Genomic DNA, 20,301 nt, shown 5'->3' on the forward strand with positions numbered 1-20,301 from the left:
CTAATTAACTGCCTTCTTAAGTGGATGTTTGTTGAACTAATTAAGTACCATGTGATCAGATGCTTAAGTATTTAAACTTTTCAGTCACACTACTTTTTATCTTGAGAAAGCCAGGTATTTGCCTGGCGAAAGCGCTTGATTTATTGACCTGTTTGTTGTTCAATAAAGCTGCACTTTGTGCTTTTTGGTTCGGTTCTTCCTGTCTGTGGATTATCTTTTATCTTATTTGCCTTGGTTTCTTGGAAGTTATTTCTCAGTGTGTTAGGTGTTAATAGGAACACAGCAGAGCAGATACTGGAAGCAAACTCAGGGATTGCTGTGAATGATGGGGATGTGTCTGTGTGGGAGATGGCACCAAACGTTTGTGCTCAAGACTTCCGGACAAAGGCAGGAGGGACACTAAATGATGCCAGGAGGAATTTTTAAATATTGATCTGAGTCATGTTTAAAAAGTCATTCAAGCAACTGGTGTAGCAACATGGTGCAGTTTATGTACACTAAGGGGAATGAAACAGTAATGTCTGGTATTACTGGCTGAGTGTCATAATCCATGATTTACAAGGGAAAAATAAGATGCTACACCAGGGCCAGTCTGTTAACTCAGGTACAAGTAAGACATATAGTGGTGTGTCACTGTGTGTGCGTGCATGTGTGTGCGTGCATGCGTGCGTGTGTGCATGTGTCAATAAGTGTGCGTTAGAATGTGCCCATGTGTATGGCAGGATGAAAGAGGGGGTGCCTGTGCCAATGCAATGCATGGGCCATCAGAGAAGATTACCACAACAACGTGTTGAGTAGCACTAGAGGTAACACTACGAGATTCAAAGTCATTTAGTTAAGGTCTTTCCTTATTGCATCATATCCTTGAATGGTTCTTCCAGAGATATTCAGAATTGGTACTTTTAGCTGCAACAGTTTCCGAGAGCACCGGACTAATTTTCTGTACTCTAAAAAAATAACTATGGAATTATGAGTAAAAATCTAAAATATGTACTGTACTGCCCTCTATTTTCCAAACAATTAATATTCTACTGAAAATGTTTTAAAAAGCACAATGTAATATGTATTACTGTAGGATAAAAGCATACATTACGAATTAAGATATATGTCACATCTCAATGTGTAATCTGAATATATAATGTGCTAAAAGAGTACTGCAGCACAAAGTTTTCCAAACCATTTACTGCTTTTTTATGCTTAGAAAAATCATGAGCTTTAATACATTATCATGTGATTAGCTAGGGTTCAGGACATAAAACACTTGTGTGACCTACTGTTTTACTAGAATCCTTTGTATTACATGTGAATGTATATGTTAATTAAAATACAGTTACTATGGTAACTAATGCAATGATAACCATAACACTAGTTCATGACTGAAAATAAAATATAGAAAACATTTTTAAAGTGTTTCTTTCACTGATCTGCTGAAGTCTGTGGCATGCAGTTTTTAACCAGTGTGCCACGTGTTGGAGCCATCATGCAGGTTTGCATTTCTGAAGCTATTTATACTTATTATGTAGCAGGATCTGTTTGTGAAGTATGGGCAGCCTTGAAGAACTCTAGTTCCCAATGAAATGGGACTTGCATGTTGGGCCTAGCTGTGGACAAACATAGTATACCACCACGCATATATTAGATTAAAGGAATGAGATGTGTGCATTCGATGTGATATGCATTTCATAATCCGTGACATGTTGTGCAGCACAACACATGTACAGGTCTATGAGTCATGCACCAAACACATATGGCAACAAGGGTGCACTATTAAACGGTTAAAAGATGTCTGAGGCATACCCTGTGAGTATGTATGAATTGTTCTGTCAGGAAGTAGCTGCACAGGGTACAAGGGCAACAGAGTCGCTACCACTGTGGCAGCCATGTGGCATGATACCCTCACAAACACCACTGAAGTAGCCCACACTAGCGCCACTGTATAACTGGGGGCATGGAGCATATTGAACACAAGTATATCTGAAAACAGTTCAGCCAACACATATAAATAAATATAAAACACATATAAAAGCTGACAGATCATCTCTCTCTCTCTATGTATATAGGTAGTAATATACAAACTTCCTGAAGTCCATCAAGCAAAAGAGAAGTAACTAAACAACAGACTCATTGAAAAGAAAATAAACACTTAAAAATAAGTGTTTTTGAAGAGGGACAAGTCTGATGCACCCCATCCATGTGGGAGACAGGGTTTGGCAACATTGTTAAGATCTTTACCTCATCAACACAATGTATAAGGTTTTTTACCTCAGATTATTGCCTTGGCTTAAAATAGCCTTCCAAGGCAGTTAGCCTAGTGTTCACATATAAATCTATGATGAAAGCATGTAGTAAAAAATAAGCAATCTTTTGGCTTGGCATAATGGTTAGGGTGTTTACCTCACAGACACAAAATACAGGGTTTGATTGTCACCTTTGGGAGGAAATTGGCTAGGCTTAAAATGGCCCACAAGGGTGGTTAGCCTAGTGCTTACATACAGACCTCATGGACTTTGTTACATAATTGGGAGTTATACACATTTTTGGGAGGGTGGTATACAAAAACAGAAAGTACAAGGTTTAATGTTCACCTTTGGATTGGGAAATTGTCTAGGCTAACAAAGAGCAATAAACAGCAGTCTAGGGGTACAATGCTGAACACTACTGTGGAGAATCCAATAAATTATAGTATTTTATTTGCTCGTAAACCAATAATGATGAACACACAAATTGAAAACCTATAAAGACATTAAACGCTTAATTGAAATCACTGCATTTTTCATCTCAAAACATTAAGACTTCCTCAGATATTGTTATACGGTTCATCACAGTCCTTTAAATATAAGCATTATTTGACTAATAAAACCAATTAACTGCCTCGAGTGTTAACTTTTAAAAACATAAAACACCAACTAAAATCACTTCCAATTAATAAACAACTTACACTGCAGATAAGAAGTGGAGGTCCTTAAACTAAATAAAATAAAATAAACAACAAATATATATATATTTTAAAATGTAAAAATCAAAACATTAACAAAAAATATTAATATACTACCATCTAGTTTTAAATTGTCTAGGCTCTAAATGGCCCACAAAGGCAGATAGTCTAGCACTTGTCTATGAACTTATGACTGAATTCATCACACCCTTGCAAACTTAAATATACCAGCTGTAAGACTGCACAATACTAGAGAAAGGTGAAAATGCACTTACCTGATATTCAGTGATGTTATGAAAGACAGCTGCGTCCTGCTCATTCTTTTTAAAAGGTATTCTGTTCGATGAGTTTACCCATTGTAGGATGCATGGGTGTTGTTCTCATTTATATATTTAATATAGATGTATAAACATACATACATATATATATATATATATATATATATATATATATATATATATATATATATATGTATATATATATAGAGAGAGAGAGAGAGAGTGACACACACACACACACACACACACACACACACACACACACACACACACACACACTTACTTAATGAATGAAAGTGTTGGTACTTTGGTATCTAGGAGGGAAGTGTCCACCTATGTCATCTTCCAATGGTATGTGGGCACAGCACAGGTCTTTACAGCCTCTCAGTCTAATGTAAGCCACCATCTGGATGGATGTTTTCCCTCTATGTCACAAGCCTAGGGCCATACATCTGCATGTGGGTCATACTTGAAGTGATGGGTTGGGTCCTGCTTTAGGCTACATAACCCGGATGTCATATTTTTTATAGCACCCCTGTGATACCATGCAGTTGCCAGACATCCTACCACACTGCCTTATCAGCTACCAAGCACCATGCACATGCACAGATGTGCATACCAGGAGATCCTCCATCAAGTCTAAACACCCCAAAAAAGGCTGTTAACACGACATGCAACCACACCCTTTGCATCCTGCAGTTATGGACAGCTCAGTTCCACTAGTCTACCACCTAGACAACTTCTGCTACCTTGTACTGCCCAAGTGGGTCTCAACGCAGAAACAAATGACAACTATGCACACCCCACAGTCCTGCTGACCAGCAACCTAAGCTACTAAAATAGAAGGTTATGCATACTAACATGCTATTTAAGTCACATAGTAAAGCTGTATATCAATAGGCATACTGTAATAATGTACATAAGTATAGCTCTAGCATATACAATTACTGTTTGCACACCACACCGGCTATCCTGCCCAGTTGGCTACTCCATGTAATGACAAAAAAGGGTCCTGCATGTAGATAAGTACTGTCACAGGCGTACATTGACAATCACACAAGATGCCAGGAAAAGTGCCACAACTGTATATGACAGTCATCACCTACTTACTAGGTCTACTGAGCAGTGTGATGCAAATGTGGCATTTAGAGTTCACCCCAGTGTGAAAGACATACACAAAAGGCAATGCTGTAATGGATCATTATATGTAATGCTACATACATACTACAGTACAAACATAACTTAATCTGATGCCATGCATGTTGCTTGTCCTACTATGATTAGGCTTCCTTGTTTACTTGATGCATCTGTGGGGTAAAATGCTAACAATATATATGTACAAGAATGCAGAATGTAGGGTGGCTATGATTTGACAGCATTTATGAAGTGCCTGGTTGGAAGTGCATGCATTGTCAATGGGCAATTAAGCAGCCACAACTGCACTTTCACAACTGTTTAATCAATTAAATGACAACAAATAGGTGAAGCTGTTATTTACATATGTACATAGTAGTGCTTTGCTGAGTTTACACACTGTTTTCTGTAAACATAACAATACTTTCATTGATACAAAGTAGGACGTAGGTAGGTGTTTGCTACTTTGTAGGAATGAGTGTAGCTGCAGTTTGTGAATATTGGAAAGAGCACAGAAGAGCTATGGAGACTTTATTTTTTGGGAGGGTAGAGTTACTTTAGTTATAGACATTTTTTTGTTTCTAAACATTGGTTGTCGGGGCACGCAAGTTGGGGACACAGACTGGCTTAACTACAGCTCTGACTGCACTCCCACTATGGCTGTGTTATTAAAAGAACCTGAGAAACTACTGCTTGCCTCCATGAAAGAGATTTCCATTAGCAGTATCCCAGCTGGGCTGGAAATTAGGGCTTCTCATTAAGGGGTTGATTATAATTAACAGAACACTATCATGTTTCCATACTGTATAACCTTATTCCACCACAAGTAATGTTCTGTTCAGTACTTCTGGTCTTTTCTCAGTCTACAGAAGATGTGTGAGTACATAATGGATGATAGGCTGTCATCCACTCATACTGGAATATTATTCCACCAGATGAAGTAGGTATGTCTGCTGCCTGTAAAAGGCATCGATGCATCTCCTCATCATGGCATGTGTGTCTATGGCTGATGCAGGTGCTGCTGATGCTACACCACAGCAGGTAAACAACTTCCCATCTGCTTATGAGATCAACATTCAGGTTTGTTCCAGGCACTGGTAGTGATGGTGACATTCCAGCATACCTCCCAACCTCTTAGCACAAGAACTCTGGACAATGCCAAAAGTAATGGGAGACAATGGTCCAATACATTTTTAAATATTGCTGTTATAAAGTTCGAAAGGTGTTGGCTAGAATAAAAGGTTTTATGTTAACATGCATTTTCTGAAGGATATGAATTCTGAAACTCAAATCTCTGTCATTGTGTAATGAATTAATTCCTCACTGATATGCCAGAAAACTACATATTTTATGAGGAACCGGCCAAAAACATGAGGCAAAAATCCTGGACTTTCTGGGAAAAATCTGGACAGTTGAAAGTTATGCACTTGAGGTGCCCAAACAGGCAATATGTGTGAGTATGACATCCTGTATACACTATACTTGTCTCTGTTGTGATAGCTCTGCATCTAGAGGGGGGGTTGCAGGGCTGCTGATGACTCCTTCCTGTTCTGATCATCTCTATCATATTCTGACTGGGTCTCCAGGGTCCTCATCACCATATCATGTAGGATGTGGCAAGCTATAAACATGCAGAAAACCTTCTGAGGTATGTACTGTAGTGTGTCACTGGCATTGTTTAGACAGCAGTGGTACATTTTCATGTGCCCAAAGACAGGTTCTGTAATATTGTGTCCAAGGCAATGTATACAGTTGTTAGCCTCTTTGGGGGCTACTATAGCCATAGTTCTAACAGGTATATAATATTATCTGGTAAACATCCATGGTATGTCAGCTCTGATTCGGACTCATAGTATATGACAATGGAATATCACCCATTGGCATCAGCAACTTCCTGGATTACAAGAACTTGCTTCCATGATATGACCATCTGGTCACATACCCCCTGGCAGGCCAACAAGTACTATGCTTATCTAGTGAGGTAAGCATTTGCATCGTCTGCATCTGCTTTTTGCATGGCTTCCTTTATGAACATCCACTGCATAAAGGAAAGCTGGTGAATGGTATACTGAGTGGAAACTTCACAAGATGAGAGTTGCTTCCTCTTGTGTGACTGGGAACCTTATATTCTGGAAGACAGAGATCATGAGGAATTCCACAGTCTGTGTGTTCTTGGAGATTAATAGTGGTTGCACACAGACTGGCTTTCATCTTTTTATTCAGCCTTATATTCTGGACTGCACATGCCAGAAGGCAACATGCCTTTCATCTGTCCAGGTTTTTGAAGAATGCCCAGATTTTGGTCTAGTCATCATAAAATGTATGGTTTTCTGGCAAATCACTGATGATTGAAGTCACTAAACAATGAAATGTAGTTTAGTTTCAGACTTCATATCCTTCAGAAAATGCATGTGAACCCAAATCCTGCTATCCTGGCAACCTTCTAAGTTTGTAAGAGCAATATTTAAAATCTGTCCCTATTTTTGAGGTTTTATCCTCTCCCTTTAATTTAGGCTTTGCCCAGATTTCTTGAGCTAATTGGTTGAGGCAGTCTTGAAACTGCTGCAGGATCTGATTGTCATATATCTGAAATATACTTGTTTTGTCTCCTGTAGGCCTTTGGAAGGTGCCCATGGCCAGGACAGTCACAACGATTAGAACCCTGATTTGCTAAGGCCCTGGCCTATCTCTTCTTCCTCTCATTTCCATTATCAGACACAACTGACATGGCTCATTTATTTTGTAGCTTTCTGATGAGAACATGTTCATCTGCTCCTGCCTAATAGGACCAGTGTAGAGGATCAGGGTCTGAAAGTGCCCCCTGACACAGTTGGAGTGGCAGTGTGCAAACTGGATGTCAGAATTTCTGTCATGATGACAGCTGCAAAAGCTAGAATATGACTGGTACCATAAAACAAATTGCCCTCAGCTTGTATCCCACATTCCCATATACATTTATGTCCCTTTGTGCTTTGTGTACCTCACAGTGTGTGCTTCCCTCACTTTGGAAATCACAATGTTTCTAGCCACTACAGGGGTTGGCCCAGTTGCATACTATTGTCTTACCCATTTAGACAGTAGCATATCTGTGGTGCACACTCTTTCTATGTTTGTCTCTGAATCTCCTTTGCCTTTGTATGCACTGTGGTTTGCATGCAGTCATAGTGCTGTTGCACAGAATGCTTATGATTAACTTCCTCACTTTGTTATCGTAATAAATTTATATTTAGGATTAACTGAGATACATGCTGTATAATGATCACACACACCAAACATGAGGACATTTGTTCAGTAAAGCACAGACTAGTTTACTCCTCCATCTTATAGTCCAAAATAGGACTTGCTCAAACATTCTGTTGGAAGGTATTGAAGGCTGTTGGAAGCTAGAATAGCGTGATGATATGAAGGATGATGTCAATAACCATGCCACCATGAATCTGTTTCCCTAAAACCATTATCACAAATGGCAGCTCTCTGTCAATGGGAGGGACTGAAATTCTCATTGTTCGGGAGATAGAGAAAACGTCTGTTGATTATGCAAATAAGACTCCTATCTCCTAGTTTCCTGCAGTAGCTATATCATATACTCGGAAGAGCAGTGGCCTTAGTATTGGTGTATTTAGTTTGGGTTGGGGTTCAGAGATTAAAGCTATTCAAGCAGAAAAACAGATGGCAGCTTGCTTAGCAGTACTTAGCTTTTGTGGAGTTTTCTGATAGTCGGATTTCTGATAATTCTTACTGCTAGATGTCTTCACTCTCTAATGAGAATTTTGAAAAAAAAAACTGTTTCACGCGAATGTGTGTGTGTGTGGTGGGGAGGGGTGTGGGTGAGTGTGAGTGTTCACAGAAGTATGACAGATCATTTTCTGAAAACTGCAGGACCCACCTACTTTCAATTATTTAAGAATATAAAAGTATGTCAGTCCACAGCACGTGTTAGAAGCAGATCTATTGGACTCAGTCTTAAGTTTGCAAATTAATGCTTTCTTAAACAAAAAACAGACACCAGCAAAAACTGCAGATTTAATTCTGATGTCATCTTGGTCTGGCAGTCAGTGCACAAGATTAAGGCACTTGTCTGGGAGGGAGCTGTTTCACATAGTCCAAAGAACAGGGTTGATTCCTTCTATAACCATTTCCCTGCTGTGTGACTCAGAGCATGTCACATAAACAGGCAGAACTCCCACATTGCTCTTGGAAAGCTTCACTAGTGCCCAGTGGACATACAGCAGTTCCTGCCTGCCATGCAAACCCATGCCAGTGAGCACATTTATCTACCCCACACCCCTGAGGAGAGGGCCAGCAGTATGCGTCTCTTCTACCATGTAGCACACTACCCTGAGGTACTGGGTGCCATAGATTGCACTTATGTACACATCAAAACACCACCTGGTGAGGAAGGCAGTCTATGTCAACCACAAGGGGTATCACTCCATCAACTGCCAGGTCATGTGCAATGCCCAGGGCATTATCATGAATGTGTGTGTAGGCAGCCCCGTCAGTTACCACAGCTCCCATATCTGGCATGCATAACAGCTGTACCAGACATTTGCCAGGGGGGACATCCCATATGGTCATCTACTTGGGGATGCTGGCTACGCACTGGAACTGTAGATGATGGCACTCATCAGAAATGCACACACACCTACCGAAGAATGCTATAATGAGGCACACCACAAACTAGGAACATCATAGAGCATGTGTTTGGGCTGCTCAAGTCACGGTTCCGCTGCCTCGATATAGCTGGTGGAGCCCTGCAGTACTCTTCAGCCACATGTGCACAGATGTTCACAGTATGTGCCATGCTACACAGTATGATCCTGTGGAAACAGCTGCAGCAGGATCTTCACAGGGCAGGGACACACAGCCCCCCACCAGTGCCAAGGTCCCCACAGCCACACCCACAGGGGGACTCGGAGGAATAACCCCTTGAACCTCTCCCTGTAGGCAGATGTACGTGTGCCCAGTATGCCCTGGCCTTGGCAAAGAGGCAACACATAGCACATGCACTGACAACCTAGGGTCCTAGGGACTGACATCTCACTCTGACTCACATACATAGTAAAAAGGATGCCAGCAACACCACACAACCTGTAGCTTACCATGTATTGGCTGTGTACTGCATGCCTCTGACAGAGTCAGCCCTGAAGCACTGTTATCTCAACCACTGCATTCATAAGGTAAGTCCTTTACAAGAAATGTCTGAGTTGCTAGAGTATGCTAGCATATATATCAACCAGGTCCATGTATGAAAGGGAATATAGTGGGCTACCGGGCTACCTGCAGACAACTGACAGCTATGCAACAGGCTCCCCATCCATGTGAAGCAGAGTTCCTCCCTAATCCAATTCAAATGCAACTTAGGCAATTGAATGGGAAACTGGAAATCCATCCCTGGATTGGCACCTATGTCTCAGATGCAAACAGGTAACCTGTAAATAGTTCATCTCCCAGGCCCATGCTCACACTTATTAAGGGTATCAGAACTCATTAGAAATTTAGGATACATGGTTAGGCTTAAAAAGGCCCTTGTGGTCATTAACCTAGTACACATCTATGACCCTATACCTAGTTAAATTAATTAAAATGTTTTGAAACCTTAATTTCATTAAAATCTGATTGCATTTCCAAGAATGAATGAATGATAAATTCCTTCTGGCGTCACACATCACTGTGTCCTGTGGTATATTCACATCAAGAATGATAAGCAAGTCTTAATATAAATAAGCAATATATATTATATATAGGTTCATACCTCATCTGTGACCTGTTCAGCACGTAACTGCAACTCATTCATTTGTGGGTGTATTGCCCCATCTGATGCCATGTTGCTTTTCATAGAAGGAGTTGTAAGAACTAGCTGAAGATTGTGTAACTCAGATCTTGTTTCTCAGGTGTCAAACTCTGGCAATACCAAACTCTATATTAACAAAAAAAAAAAAAAAAAAAAAAAAAGTTAAGAACATTTTCTTTCAACTAGAATACATTTCCAAACTTAGACAAGACATGTTACATAAGTAGCTTTTGAACACCAGTAAGATATCTGATTGATAACATCCACAGATAAAGTAAGTCTTAGAATTTATCATTTTCTCTTTCTTTGTAATATCTGGAGATTATTTTTTATGAGCACATTTAATGCAGTTCAAAAGAACAACATGTACTATATGAAGCAATATGATAAAGAAGGATCATACATAATGTTGCCTTGTCATTTCCGACAAAGGTAAATGTTGTTTTGGTTTGAGAATTAAAAAAAATATATATACTTTTGTTAATTCTTATCTACATAGTGACTTTACCCATCCATAATATAGAGGATTATGAATGAGTCACTGATCATAACCTACTTATTATGTGTTTGAGACATGGATGCTAAGAAATTCACCTCAAGAGTGAAGTTCGAGAGATAAATCTTGGCATCCATGTTGAGAACACATAATTAAAGGATACGATAAGAGACCCGATCATAATTCTTTGTAGTGCATGGAGCTTTATCTGCTCCACGTAATACTAGTTACAAAAATGCTAAGTGTTTTACTGGCTTTCAAAGCCATAAATCACTTAATGAGCACTGTCAGAAGGACAGTGTAACATGGTCTGGGTATGTTTACACTCACCTTGCCATTACTATCTACTGTCCAGATTTTCAGAGAATGTCCAGACTTTTCCTGATATGTTTGATCTGTTCTTTATAAAATGTGCAGTTTTTAGACAAATTACTGAGGACTGATTTCACATAATAATGACATACATTTTAGTTTCAGACTATGTATCTTTCAGAAAATGCAGATGAACACACACATCCTGTTATTCTAGCTATTTTTTTAAGTTTCTAACAAGACGTCAGGGATATGCTACCCATATGGCAAGCATGCATAAATAAATCTGTTTTTATTCTGCCACTGTCTTTGCTGGGCAGTACTGGCAAATTTGACTGTCTAATGCAAAAATCCAACCTTAACAAGTTAAGCAGGGCATACTTAATATCTGTTAAAGTCGGGCCTCATACTGTAGTTCTTAGGTGGTTTGTCTCCCTGAACTAAACCTATCCATCCCTACTATCTCTTGGTTCTCTAGTTACCTCAACAATCATTTCCAATCTGTTAAGTGGCTCTCTGCTATCTCCCCCGAGCTCCCTACAAAAATGAGAGTACAGCAAGGTTCAATTGTGGGACCACTTCAGTTTAATATTTTTACTAATCGATTATCTGCTTCTACTCCACAGTCTTCACTAATGCAATATGCTGATGACTCCAGAGTCATCACCATTGCTGATACCCTCCGTGACCTCCATACTACAACACGGAACTCCTTCATATCTATTGAAAACTGGCTCAACCAAAACCATCTAATCTTAATCCCAAAGAAGACCAGAGTCTTACTCTTCATACTGAAAACAACGAACCATCTGAAACCGTCCTTCTCCATCACTTCCTATAATAACACACCTATCACAGTGGAAAAACCATACCAAACTACTTAGGGTCATTATTGTTAACCTGCTAAAATTCAACCTGCATGCACTAAGTAACATTAAGAAAACCCACCAAAAACTTGGTCTCCTTTATAGAAACAAAAACTTTCTTTCCAGTAAAGCTAAGCCAGCCCTATCACAAGCTTACCTATTACCAACCCTTCTCTATGGCTCTCAAATCCTAACCAACTTACAAACCTCACTTATTTCTAAATTAGAGTCCACCTACAACAAGGTAGCTAAATTTGCTGCTAATCTACAATACTCCTGTCATCACTGCTTAGCACTCCAAAAACTGAACTGGTTAGAATTCCCCCATAACCTTCTCCTCTCTCAGCTTCAGATAATTCATTCTATTCTGTACCAGCCCACCTTCTGCTCCAGCATCACATCTATTATCTCCTCCTACACTGCAGCAAGAACCCTTCGGAGCTCTGAGCAACATCTCCTATTCATACACAAACCTAAGATCAACATTGGTAAAAACTGTTACAGGTATTCCCCTGCTGAGAGCTGGAATAAACTTCCACTTGACATTCGACACATTAGATCCAAACACCAATTCAGAAAGGCAGTAAAAAATCACTTAAGCAATAATAGACTATGTCAGCATTATCTTGTCCCTGACTGGCCCATCTCTTCTCTGCCGATCAGCCTCTCTCCTTTCTCCCACACCTGTGTAATCCCAACTTTCTTCCTAATTTACTATATTTCAGCACTCCTACATTCCTGTCTACCTTATACCTACATTCTTGTGAATCTTTCTTACCTGACCACTTCTCTCCCATTGCGGCTATTTTAAACTGTACTGATGTCTAAGGATGTAAACTTATATTAGTTTACCCTACTCTGCTCTGTACCTAATGTTATTTGTCTTGTCTTGAATGTTAGTTTTTAATTATTCTACAACTTGGATGACTAAGGATAGAAATGCTTACTAATTTACCCTACTCTGTACTCTACCTACTGTACTTTGTCTTGACTTAAATGTAAATTTTATCTGTTCTACTTTTTACTCTGCAATGTACCTACTGTGCTTGCTGATTTGTACAGTCTAATTGCCACTCATGTTAAACCTGCTTTTTTGTATATAAAAGACAAACAAAAAAAACTACTGGAAACTTTGTATAACTAGCTATTTACTATTTCAACTTAATTTTATGTATGAAGTGTAGAGCTGTTCTCTCCGGGTCTCTACTGAAAAAGTGCTCTGACCCAACTGGACCAACCTGGTCAACAAATGTAAAATAAATAAATAAATAAATAAATAAATAAATAAATAAATAAATTAATACATTTGTCTTTTTTCTGAATATCAAAGTGTAATCACTGTGCTTCATGCACAGCATGCAAATTCTAATACTGTAAAAAACAGTTTGGTTAGATTTTTATTTCAAACACCTTTATTGAATTATCACTTGTGACACAGGCAAATTTACATTTATATAAAAGTAATCAAATTATATTAACAAAATAAACATTATACTTCACATATATTGATATATATCATATAACCTAAGCAATGTTACACAAATTATTCAATTCCTGCTTTTATTAAACCATCACTTACTACATAGACAATCATACATTTATATACTTGAAAACAAACCACACCAACACAATCCTAGTTGCAAGCATTTTACATAACAAACCATACTGACACACTCTCAATTGCAAACATTATACATCACTTATAATTTACCCAATCTTTCTCACTTAAATGTTACATACCCCATTTATGTCCTGCTACCTTTTAAGCCTCATTCCTCCCTTGTATGTATTGTTCCCCACAATTTCCATTTTTTCCTATGTAGTTTGCTCCTACCCTTTTATAAAGATCTCAGTTCCAGTTGCTTTATCTCTGTTACTATATTCACTACTTCCAGCAGAGTTGGTTTAGATTTTGATTTCCATTTTCTAGTAATTGCTTTTTTTGGCAGCCACTATTATTAGACACAACGAGGCCTTACGACGTCTAGGCAATTCTGATTCTATATCGTACCTCAGAAAAATCATCTCCCTCATCAGACCAATCTGCTGACCCAGCATCCCCGACAGTGCATCCTGCAGGGAATCCCTAAAGTCTGCCAACTCACCGCACTCTGAGAAAATATGTTCCCAATTACCTCTTCCTTCCTCTTCACACTTCCAAGATTTGCTGTCTGCCTGAAATATTCTCTGGAGTCTACTTGCGGTATTAAAATATCTATGCAAATATTTCCAGGCAGAAATCCTAAATCTTCTAGATTTTGTTGTATATTTGGGAGATATACATATATCCTCCTATTGTTTTTAATTGCTTATCCATTCTCTCGTCCCAATCCTTTATAACCTTCTCTGATTGATTCTTATAGTTATCTGGTAATATTTTATATGCTCTACTAATTATTTATTTCTTAATGGCAGCTTCTGTTCTATATTCTATTAAAAACTCTACCAGTGCTGGTCTTTCATTTAGTCAAAGTAAAACTTTAGTCAAAGTAAACTTTATTGTCATTTACAGCTATGCACATGTAGCCTAAATGAAATTTCATGCATCAGCTCAATTCTTGAGATTACAAAGGAAAGTGAAACAACACATACTTGTATAGGAATTAACATAACTAACAAATACAATACTACTCACACTACAGACTGAAATGCCTAAGTTATTTGTCTAATATTGCACTTGAGTGAGTTAACTAATACTGACTATGGATATAATAAATAAATATTGCACTTACTTGGAATATATGTAAGTATATATTGCACAAGTAAATAAAAAAATCATTTATTATGTGCCCTGACCCCTGGGACTGGTGCTTGAGTTCAGAAATCTAATCACTATAGGGTAGAAACTGTTACTAAATCTTGTAGTCCTGCAGCAGATGCTGCGATATCTCCTGCCTGATGCCAGATGCTTAAACAGTCCATGAGCAGGATACGTATTGTCCTGTATTATTTTGGTGTCCTTTTGGATGCTTCTTGCAGAATAAAGATGTTGTATCGCTGGAAGACTGGAACCTGTTACCTTCTCTGCAACCTTCACCACTCTTTGTAGCACCTTCCTTTCTGTAACTGTGCAGGTTCCAAACCACATTGTGAAGTTGCAGGTGAGGATGCTCGATTGCACCTCTATAGAAGGTGGAGAGAATATGAGGAGGAAGGTTAGCTTTTTTCAGCCTTCTTAAAAAGTGGAGGTATTGGTGTACTTTCTTGACCATTTGGCTGGTGTTTCTCGACCATGAGAGATCCTCTGATATGTGTACACCCAGATATTTTGTACTCATAACCCTCACCGCACTCTCTCCATTGATCCTGAGCCCTGGGTGGTTTGTTCTCCTTTTCCTGAAGTCAGTGATAATCTCTTTGGTCTTGCTTACATTCAGGTCAAGGTTGTTCCTCTTGCACCAACTAATCAGAGATGCCACCTCCACTCTGTACGCCCTTTCATCCTCCTTTGTGATAAGCCCCATGACCGTGGTGTCATCAGCAAACTTGATGATATGGTTAGACTTGTGCTTAGCATAGCAGTTGTGGGTCAGGATGGTAAATAACAGTGGGCTGAGAACACATCCCTGTGGAACCCCGGTGTTAATCGTGATGCACTTTGATGTGCTACTGATATAACATCAGCCAAGGAGAGTAGAACCACCCCTATTTCTTTCTCTTTGCGTATACAATGATATCAGACTCTGATAGGGAAGGCAGTCTCTAACCTGCAGTCCAAATAAATTCTTGGTGTCTTCTCAGTCTATTGTCTTTCCTTCTCTAGTTATTTGCTCCCAATACCTTGGTTTCTTTGCCAGTTTTATCCAATAAATTCCAGCCCCCTCTTGACTGGTGTCTGTATCCCTAACCATACCGCTCAACCTCTTAGAACAGAAAATCTGGACAAAGCCATAAATAAAATTGGGACACATTCCTCAAAACAGGGAGATTTTTAAATATTGCTCTTACAAGCTTAGAAAGTTGGTAGAATAATAGGTTTTGCATTTGCATGAATTTTCTGAATGGTATGAAGTCTGAAACTCAAATATCTGTCATTATTTTTTTAACTTCAGTCTTTAATGATTTGCACTAATTTGCTAGAAAACTGCAATTTTATGAAAAATGGACCAAAAATATGAAGCAAAATCTGGGCAGTCAGCAAAAATTTGCACAGTTGAGAGGTATGCAGTAATTGCAGTCATCCCTATTGACAGAATCTACTCAAATGTATTTTGGAAAATAAATCTTCATAGATATATTTTTGACTCAGAAACCCACAAGGACACACTCATGTAGTTGATACCATTATTGCCTTCTTGTAGATGATGGACCCCATCTTATACTTATGAAAATAGAACTTCTGATGCAAGAGAACATTATAATTGCAATTATAGCAAGTCGTGTTAGTTGTTGTGAATTCTGTGGAGCAGCACCTCACAGAAGCTGGTACAGTGTATTTACAAGATGTCATACATACAAGAATGATGTTCTGTTTAGACATACTGCCATTTATTCCATTCATAAGATGTAGCCCAGCATGCAAATGAAGTATCTTTGTGGAAGACATCTGTCATTTTCATGACTGAAAATGTAAACATGGGAAACAGGGAAATAACTCTGACAACATTCTTGAGATTAAAGAACTGCATTTGCAACTAAGGTTGAAATAATAATAATTAAGGTTGCAATAACTATGTGTTATATGTACAGATGTGAGAATAGTCTATATGTTGTCTGCACATTAAGTCCAGAGACAGGGAATTTTGTTCAGTTTTTGCACTTGTGTGATTTCTGAATGACAATAAAGTTTACTTTGATTTTGACTTTGAAAACAAGAGACTGCCTTGGTCAGCATTAAGAGTGTTTTGACATTACAACCCCTAAAATTAAAATAATTTAATTCCTTTTTTCCCCTTTCACATTTTCCTATCACATTGCTTATTATGCAGTTTAATACTTTACAGCATTTGTGCAATGGTGTGCTCATGATCAATTAATTATCATTAAAAATCTATTTTTAGTCCGTATTCACTTTTGCATTAATCTCTCACTCTCTCTTCTTCTATTGTACTTTTGCCTTTCCATGCTCATTCTGCTGAAAATTTATAATAAAGCCCTTTAAGAAAGAAAGAATGAATCATACTGTGTTATACTACAATATGTTGCAATGTTGAATCTTATGAAGGATGAAACTGAGTGCAGTGTTGATAAATTAAATATATCAGTCACATGTACATAATACTCTATGGGCCAGATTCATGAAGGCTTGCACGGAGTCTAAGAGTAGAGTAAGACTCCATGCAGCCAACATGTCCGCTGAGCGATCCAGGAACAGCTGGTAGGGATGTGCAACACAGCACCTAAAACGACTCTTACACGGACAGGGCTAGGATATGCAAATTACCTCTATTGCAGGCGAAAACTATGCAAATGAGGTAAATTTGCAATCCAGGAAACCCGAACCTGTCCGAGTAAGAGTAGTGTTATTTGCAGAAATGTACTCAGTTGACAACTGAGTACGGTTCTGCAAATAACAAAATGGAGCCATGACAGCTCCACCAAAAGGATGCATCCAGTTGAAGAAGCATGCCAATGTCCAAAAATACAGCCATTGTCAATGTTCACCGATGCAAAATAAAAATAAAAGTTAATTTTTTTATCCTGATCGCCGATGTTTAAGCGTCGCGCAGCGCCGAGCAAATGCACTGCGCTCTAAAAAGCAGAAAACCAATAATTAAAATCCACAAATGTGGATTTTAGTTTAATTCTTAAATAACAATGCAAGTGAATGGCAGCCGAAGACAACATGGGGAAGCTCAGTCTAAGAGATGTAACCAAGCATTAGTAGGCAATCCTATGCAAATGAGGGTAAGGACAGTGAATTGCAAGTTTACATAGCAAATGAGCACAGTCAGTGGAGTGTAGGAGTAGGATAAGGGGAGTATCAGAGTAGAAGAAAGATGACATCATGAGTGGGGTATTATGAAAGAAGTGAAGCTCATTGGAGCAGAGTGGCATGTGTTTGCTGTCAGTTACTAATCACTTGAAGAGGTGTGTCAACAGGTACCCTAGCTAAAGGCAAGAAATTGAAGGTGTATGCCATGGATAACACTAAAGTTTCTCGCAGAAGTGCTTACAATGTGTTTAGGTGCATGTGCGCATCCGTACATCCAAGTAAGACTGTGTGCACGCGTGTGCACCTGTGTGCATGCGTGTGCCTGTGTGCACCCGTGTAAGCCGGAGTAAGCATGTGTAAGGTTGTTTAAAGTAGTGTGCGCATTAGCACCTGTGTGCACGTGTTTAAGCAAGAATAAGCAATTTGCAGTCCGTGTAAGCATATGTGCACACGTGTGAGCTGGTGTGCACGTGTTTGCGCTTGTGTGCACAGTGTTGCCACCCTGAGGAAACAGAAAGGGAAAAGGAAGCACAACAAATAGTAGGAAGTTAACCAGGGAGTACTGCAGAGCAAGCAGGTGAAAACAATCAGAATCAGCCAATTACACAGGCAGTACATTAGCTCAGCACAGCCCAGCACTTAAAACTCAGCAAACAACATTCCACTATTTTTCTCTCAGAGACACTGCAACACTGCAGTAAGCTAATAGAAGTGAAAACTAAAAAAGCTTTACTGAGACAAAAAAAATGTTAGGGGCTGCCATTGCTGTTATAAGGCGACATATGCAACATGCTGAGGGTGGTGACAATGAGAATGCTGCTGGACAACCCACAGTGAGGAGACGGAGAAGAGTGTACAGGCCCAGGGTAACCTATCAGGGGCTACATGAGCTGGAGATAGTGGAGTGCTATAGAGTGGACAGAGACCTCATGCAGCAAATTGTTGAGCTGTGCAGGCCACACCTCACACACAGAACCAACAGAGGGGAACCCATCCCAATGGAAACCAAGGTATGTTTTGGCCTAAGAATATTAGCAACAGGTACCTTCTAGAGACCAACTGGTGATAAGATGGGGATATCACAGGCATCAGCATCCAGGGTACTGCACCAGTTCCTGGATGCCATGTCAACACATGTCGGTGATCATGTATATTTCCCCAATTCCCATGAGGTATTGGCCAGCAATATGTGTCTCTTCCAGAAAATAGCGGAATACCCTGAGGTAGTGGGTGCAATAGACTGCACGCATATATGCATCAAAGCACCAGCTGGTGAGCGGGGTAGGGTCTACTTCAACTGCAAGGGCTTCCCGTCCATCAACTGCCAGGTCGTGTGTGATGCCCAGGGCATAATACTGAATGTGTGTGCTGGCTGCCCTGGAAGCTACCATTATTCCCATATCTGGCATCTGACATAGCTGTACCAGACATTTGCCAATGGGGACATCCCACATGGTCACCTACTGGGGGATGCTGGCTATGCACTGGAGCCATGGCTGATGATACCCATCAGAAACGCGCACACACCTGAACAGGAATGCCATAATGAGGCACATGCACAAACACGTAATGTAATAGAGCATGTGTTTGGGATGCTCAAGTCACGGTTCCAGTGCCTGGACACATCTGGTGGAGCCTTGCAGTACTCACCAACTACATGTACCCAAATTGTCATGGTATGTGCTATGCTACATAATATGATCCTGCGAAAACAGCTGCAGCAGGACCAGCATAGGACCGAGCCAAACAGCCCCCCACCATTGCCAAGGCCATCACAGGCAGAGCATGACTCAGAGGAGGAACAACCTGAGCCTGCCCCAGAAGGCAGAAGGAGGCCTGCCCAGTATGCTTTGGCCTTGGCAAAGAGGCAAGGCATAGCACATACACTGGCTCAGTAGGAACCCTGGAAATGATACCTGTCTCTGACACGCACATACAGTAAAAGGGAAGCCTAACTTGACACTACCTGTTTTCAAACATGTATAGGGAGTGTAGTATGTGCATCCTAGATAGGCAGCCCTGCAGCACCACCTGAGGCATGATAGCCATGTGTTAAGCAATATAAATCAGTGGTAAACAGCTTTTACCACCATTCAGTATATGTAAACAAAATTGCACACACTAACTAGCACAACTGTGGTCAATGTTGACCAATATTGGCCAACGTTCAGCAATGGTGGTTAATGTTGAGCAATGTTGGACAAGCTTGGTCTAAGTTGGGCATAGCCGAACAAAAGCCAACATGCTCATATTTGCTCTACTGGCCCTTAAGCAGTCTGGTTTGCTCAGTATGAAAATATAAAGCACTGCGAGGCCTCGAACCCAGAATACTGTGCATTACAGTCATAGTACAGAACCACTAAACCATGACAGTATTTAAGTGGTCAGCCTGTATGAATAAATGTTGATAAGTCTATGCAAAGTATCTCATGGTAACCCTGCAGGCATAGCATAATCCCCTTCAAGTAATGACACAAAGGTGAGTCCTGCAGTAGGAATAGAACCTTATTTTCAACACACATATATTATCAATGTTAATATTGGTCATGTTCACACACATCAACAAATGTAGTGGACCTCAGGCAGCAACATACTGAAATGTCACACTGGG

At 39.7% G+C, this 20,301-nt stretch overlaps 1 protein-coding gene across 2 annotated transcripts in view; it reads right to left on the bottom strand.

Annotated features, from left to right (window-relative positions):
• LOC122794510 (synaptosomal-associated protein 25-like) overlaps positions 1–20,301 on the bottom strand; it is a 1,032,368-nt gene that overhangs the window by 575,374 nt on the left and 436,693 nt on the right. For both annotated transcript variants that reach the window (XM_044062973.1, XM_044062964.1), the window contains exon 2: positions 10,103–10,267. In XM_044062973.1, the coding sequence (XP_043918908.1) occupies positions 10,103–10,186 (84 nt within the window). In that variant the 5' untranslated portion in view covers positions 10,187–10,267. The remainder of the gene's footprint in view (positions 1–10,102; positions 10,268–20,301) is intronic.

The sequence above is a fragment of the Protopterus annectens genome, chromosome 1.part0, assembly GCF_019279795.1.
Source record: "Protopterus annectens isolate FY-2018-M chromosome 1.part0, PAN1.0, whole genome shotgun sequence".
Lineage (NCBI taxonomy): Eukaryota > Metazoa > Chordata > Ceratodontiformes > Protopteridae > Protopterus > Protopterus annectens.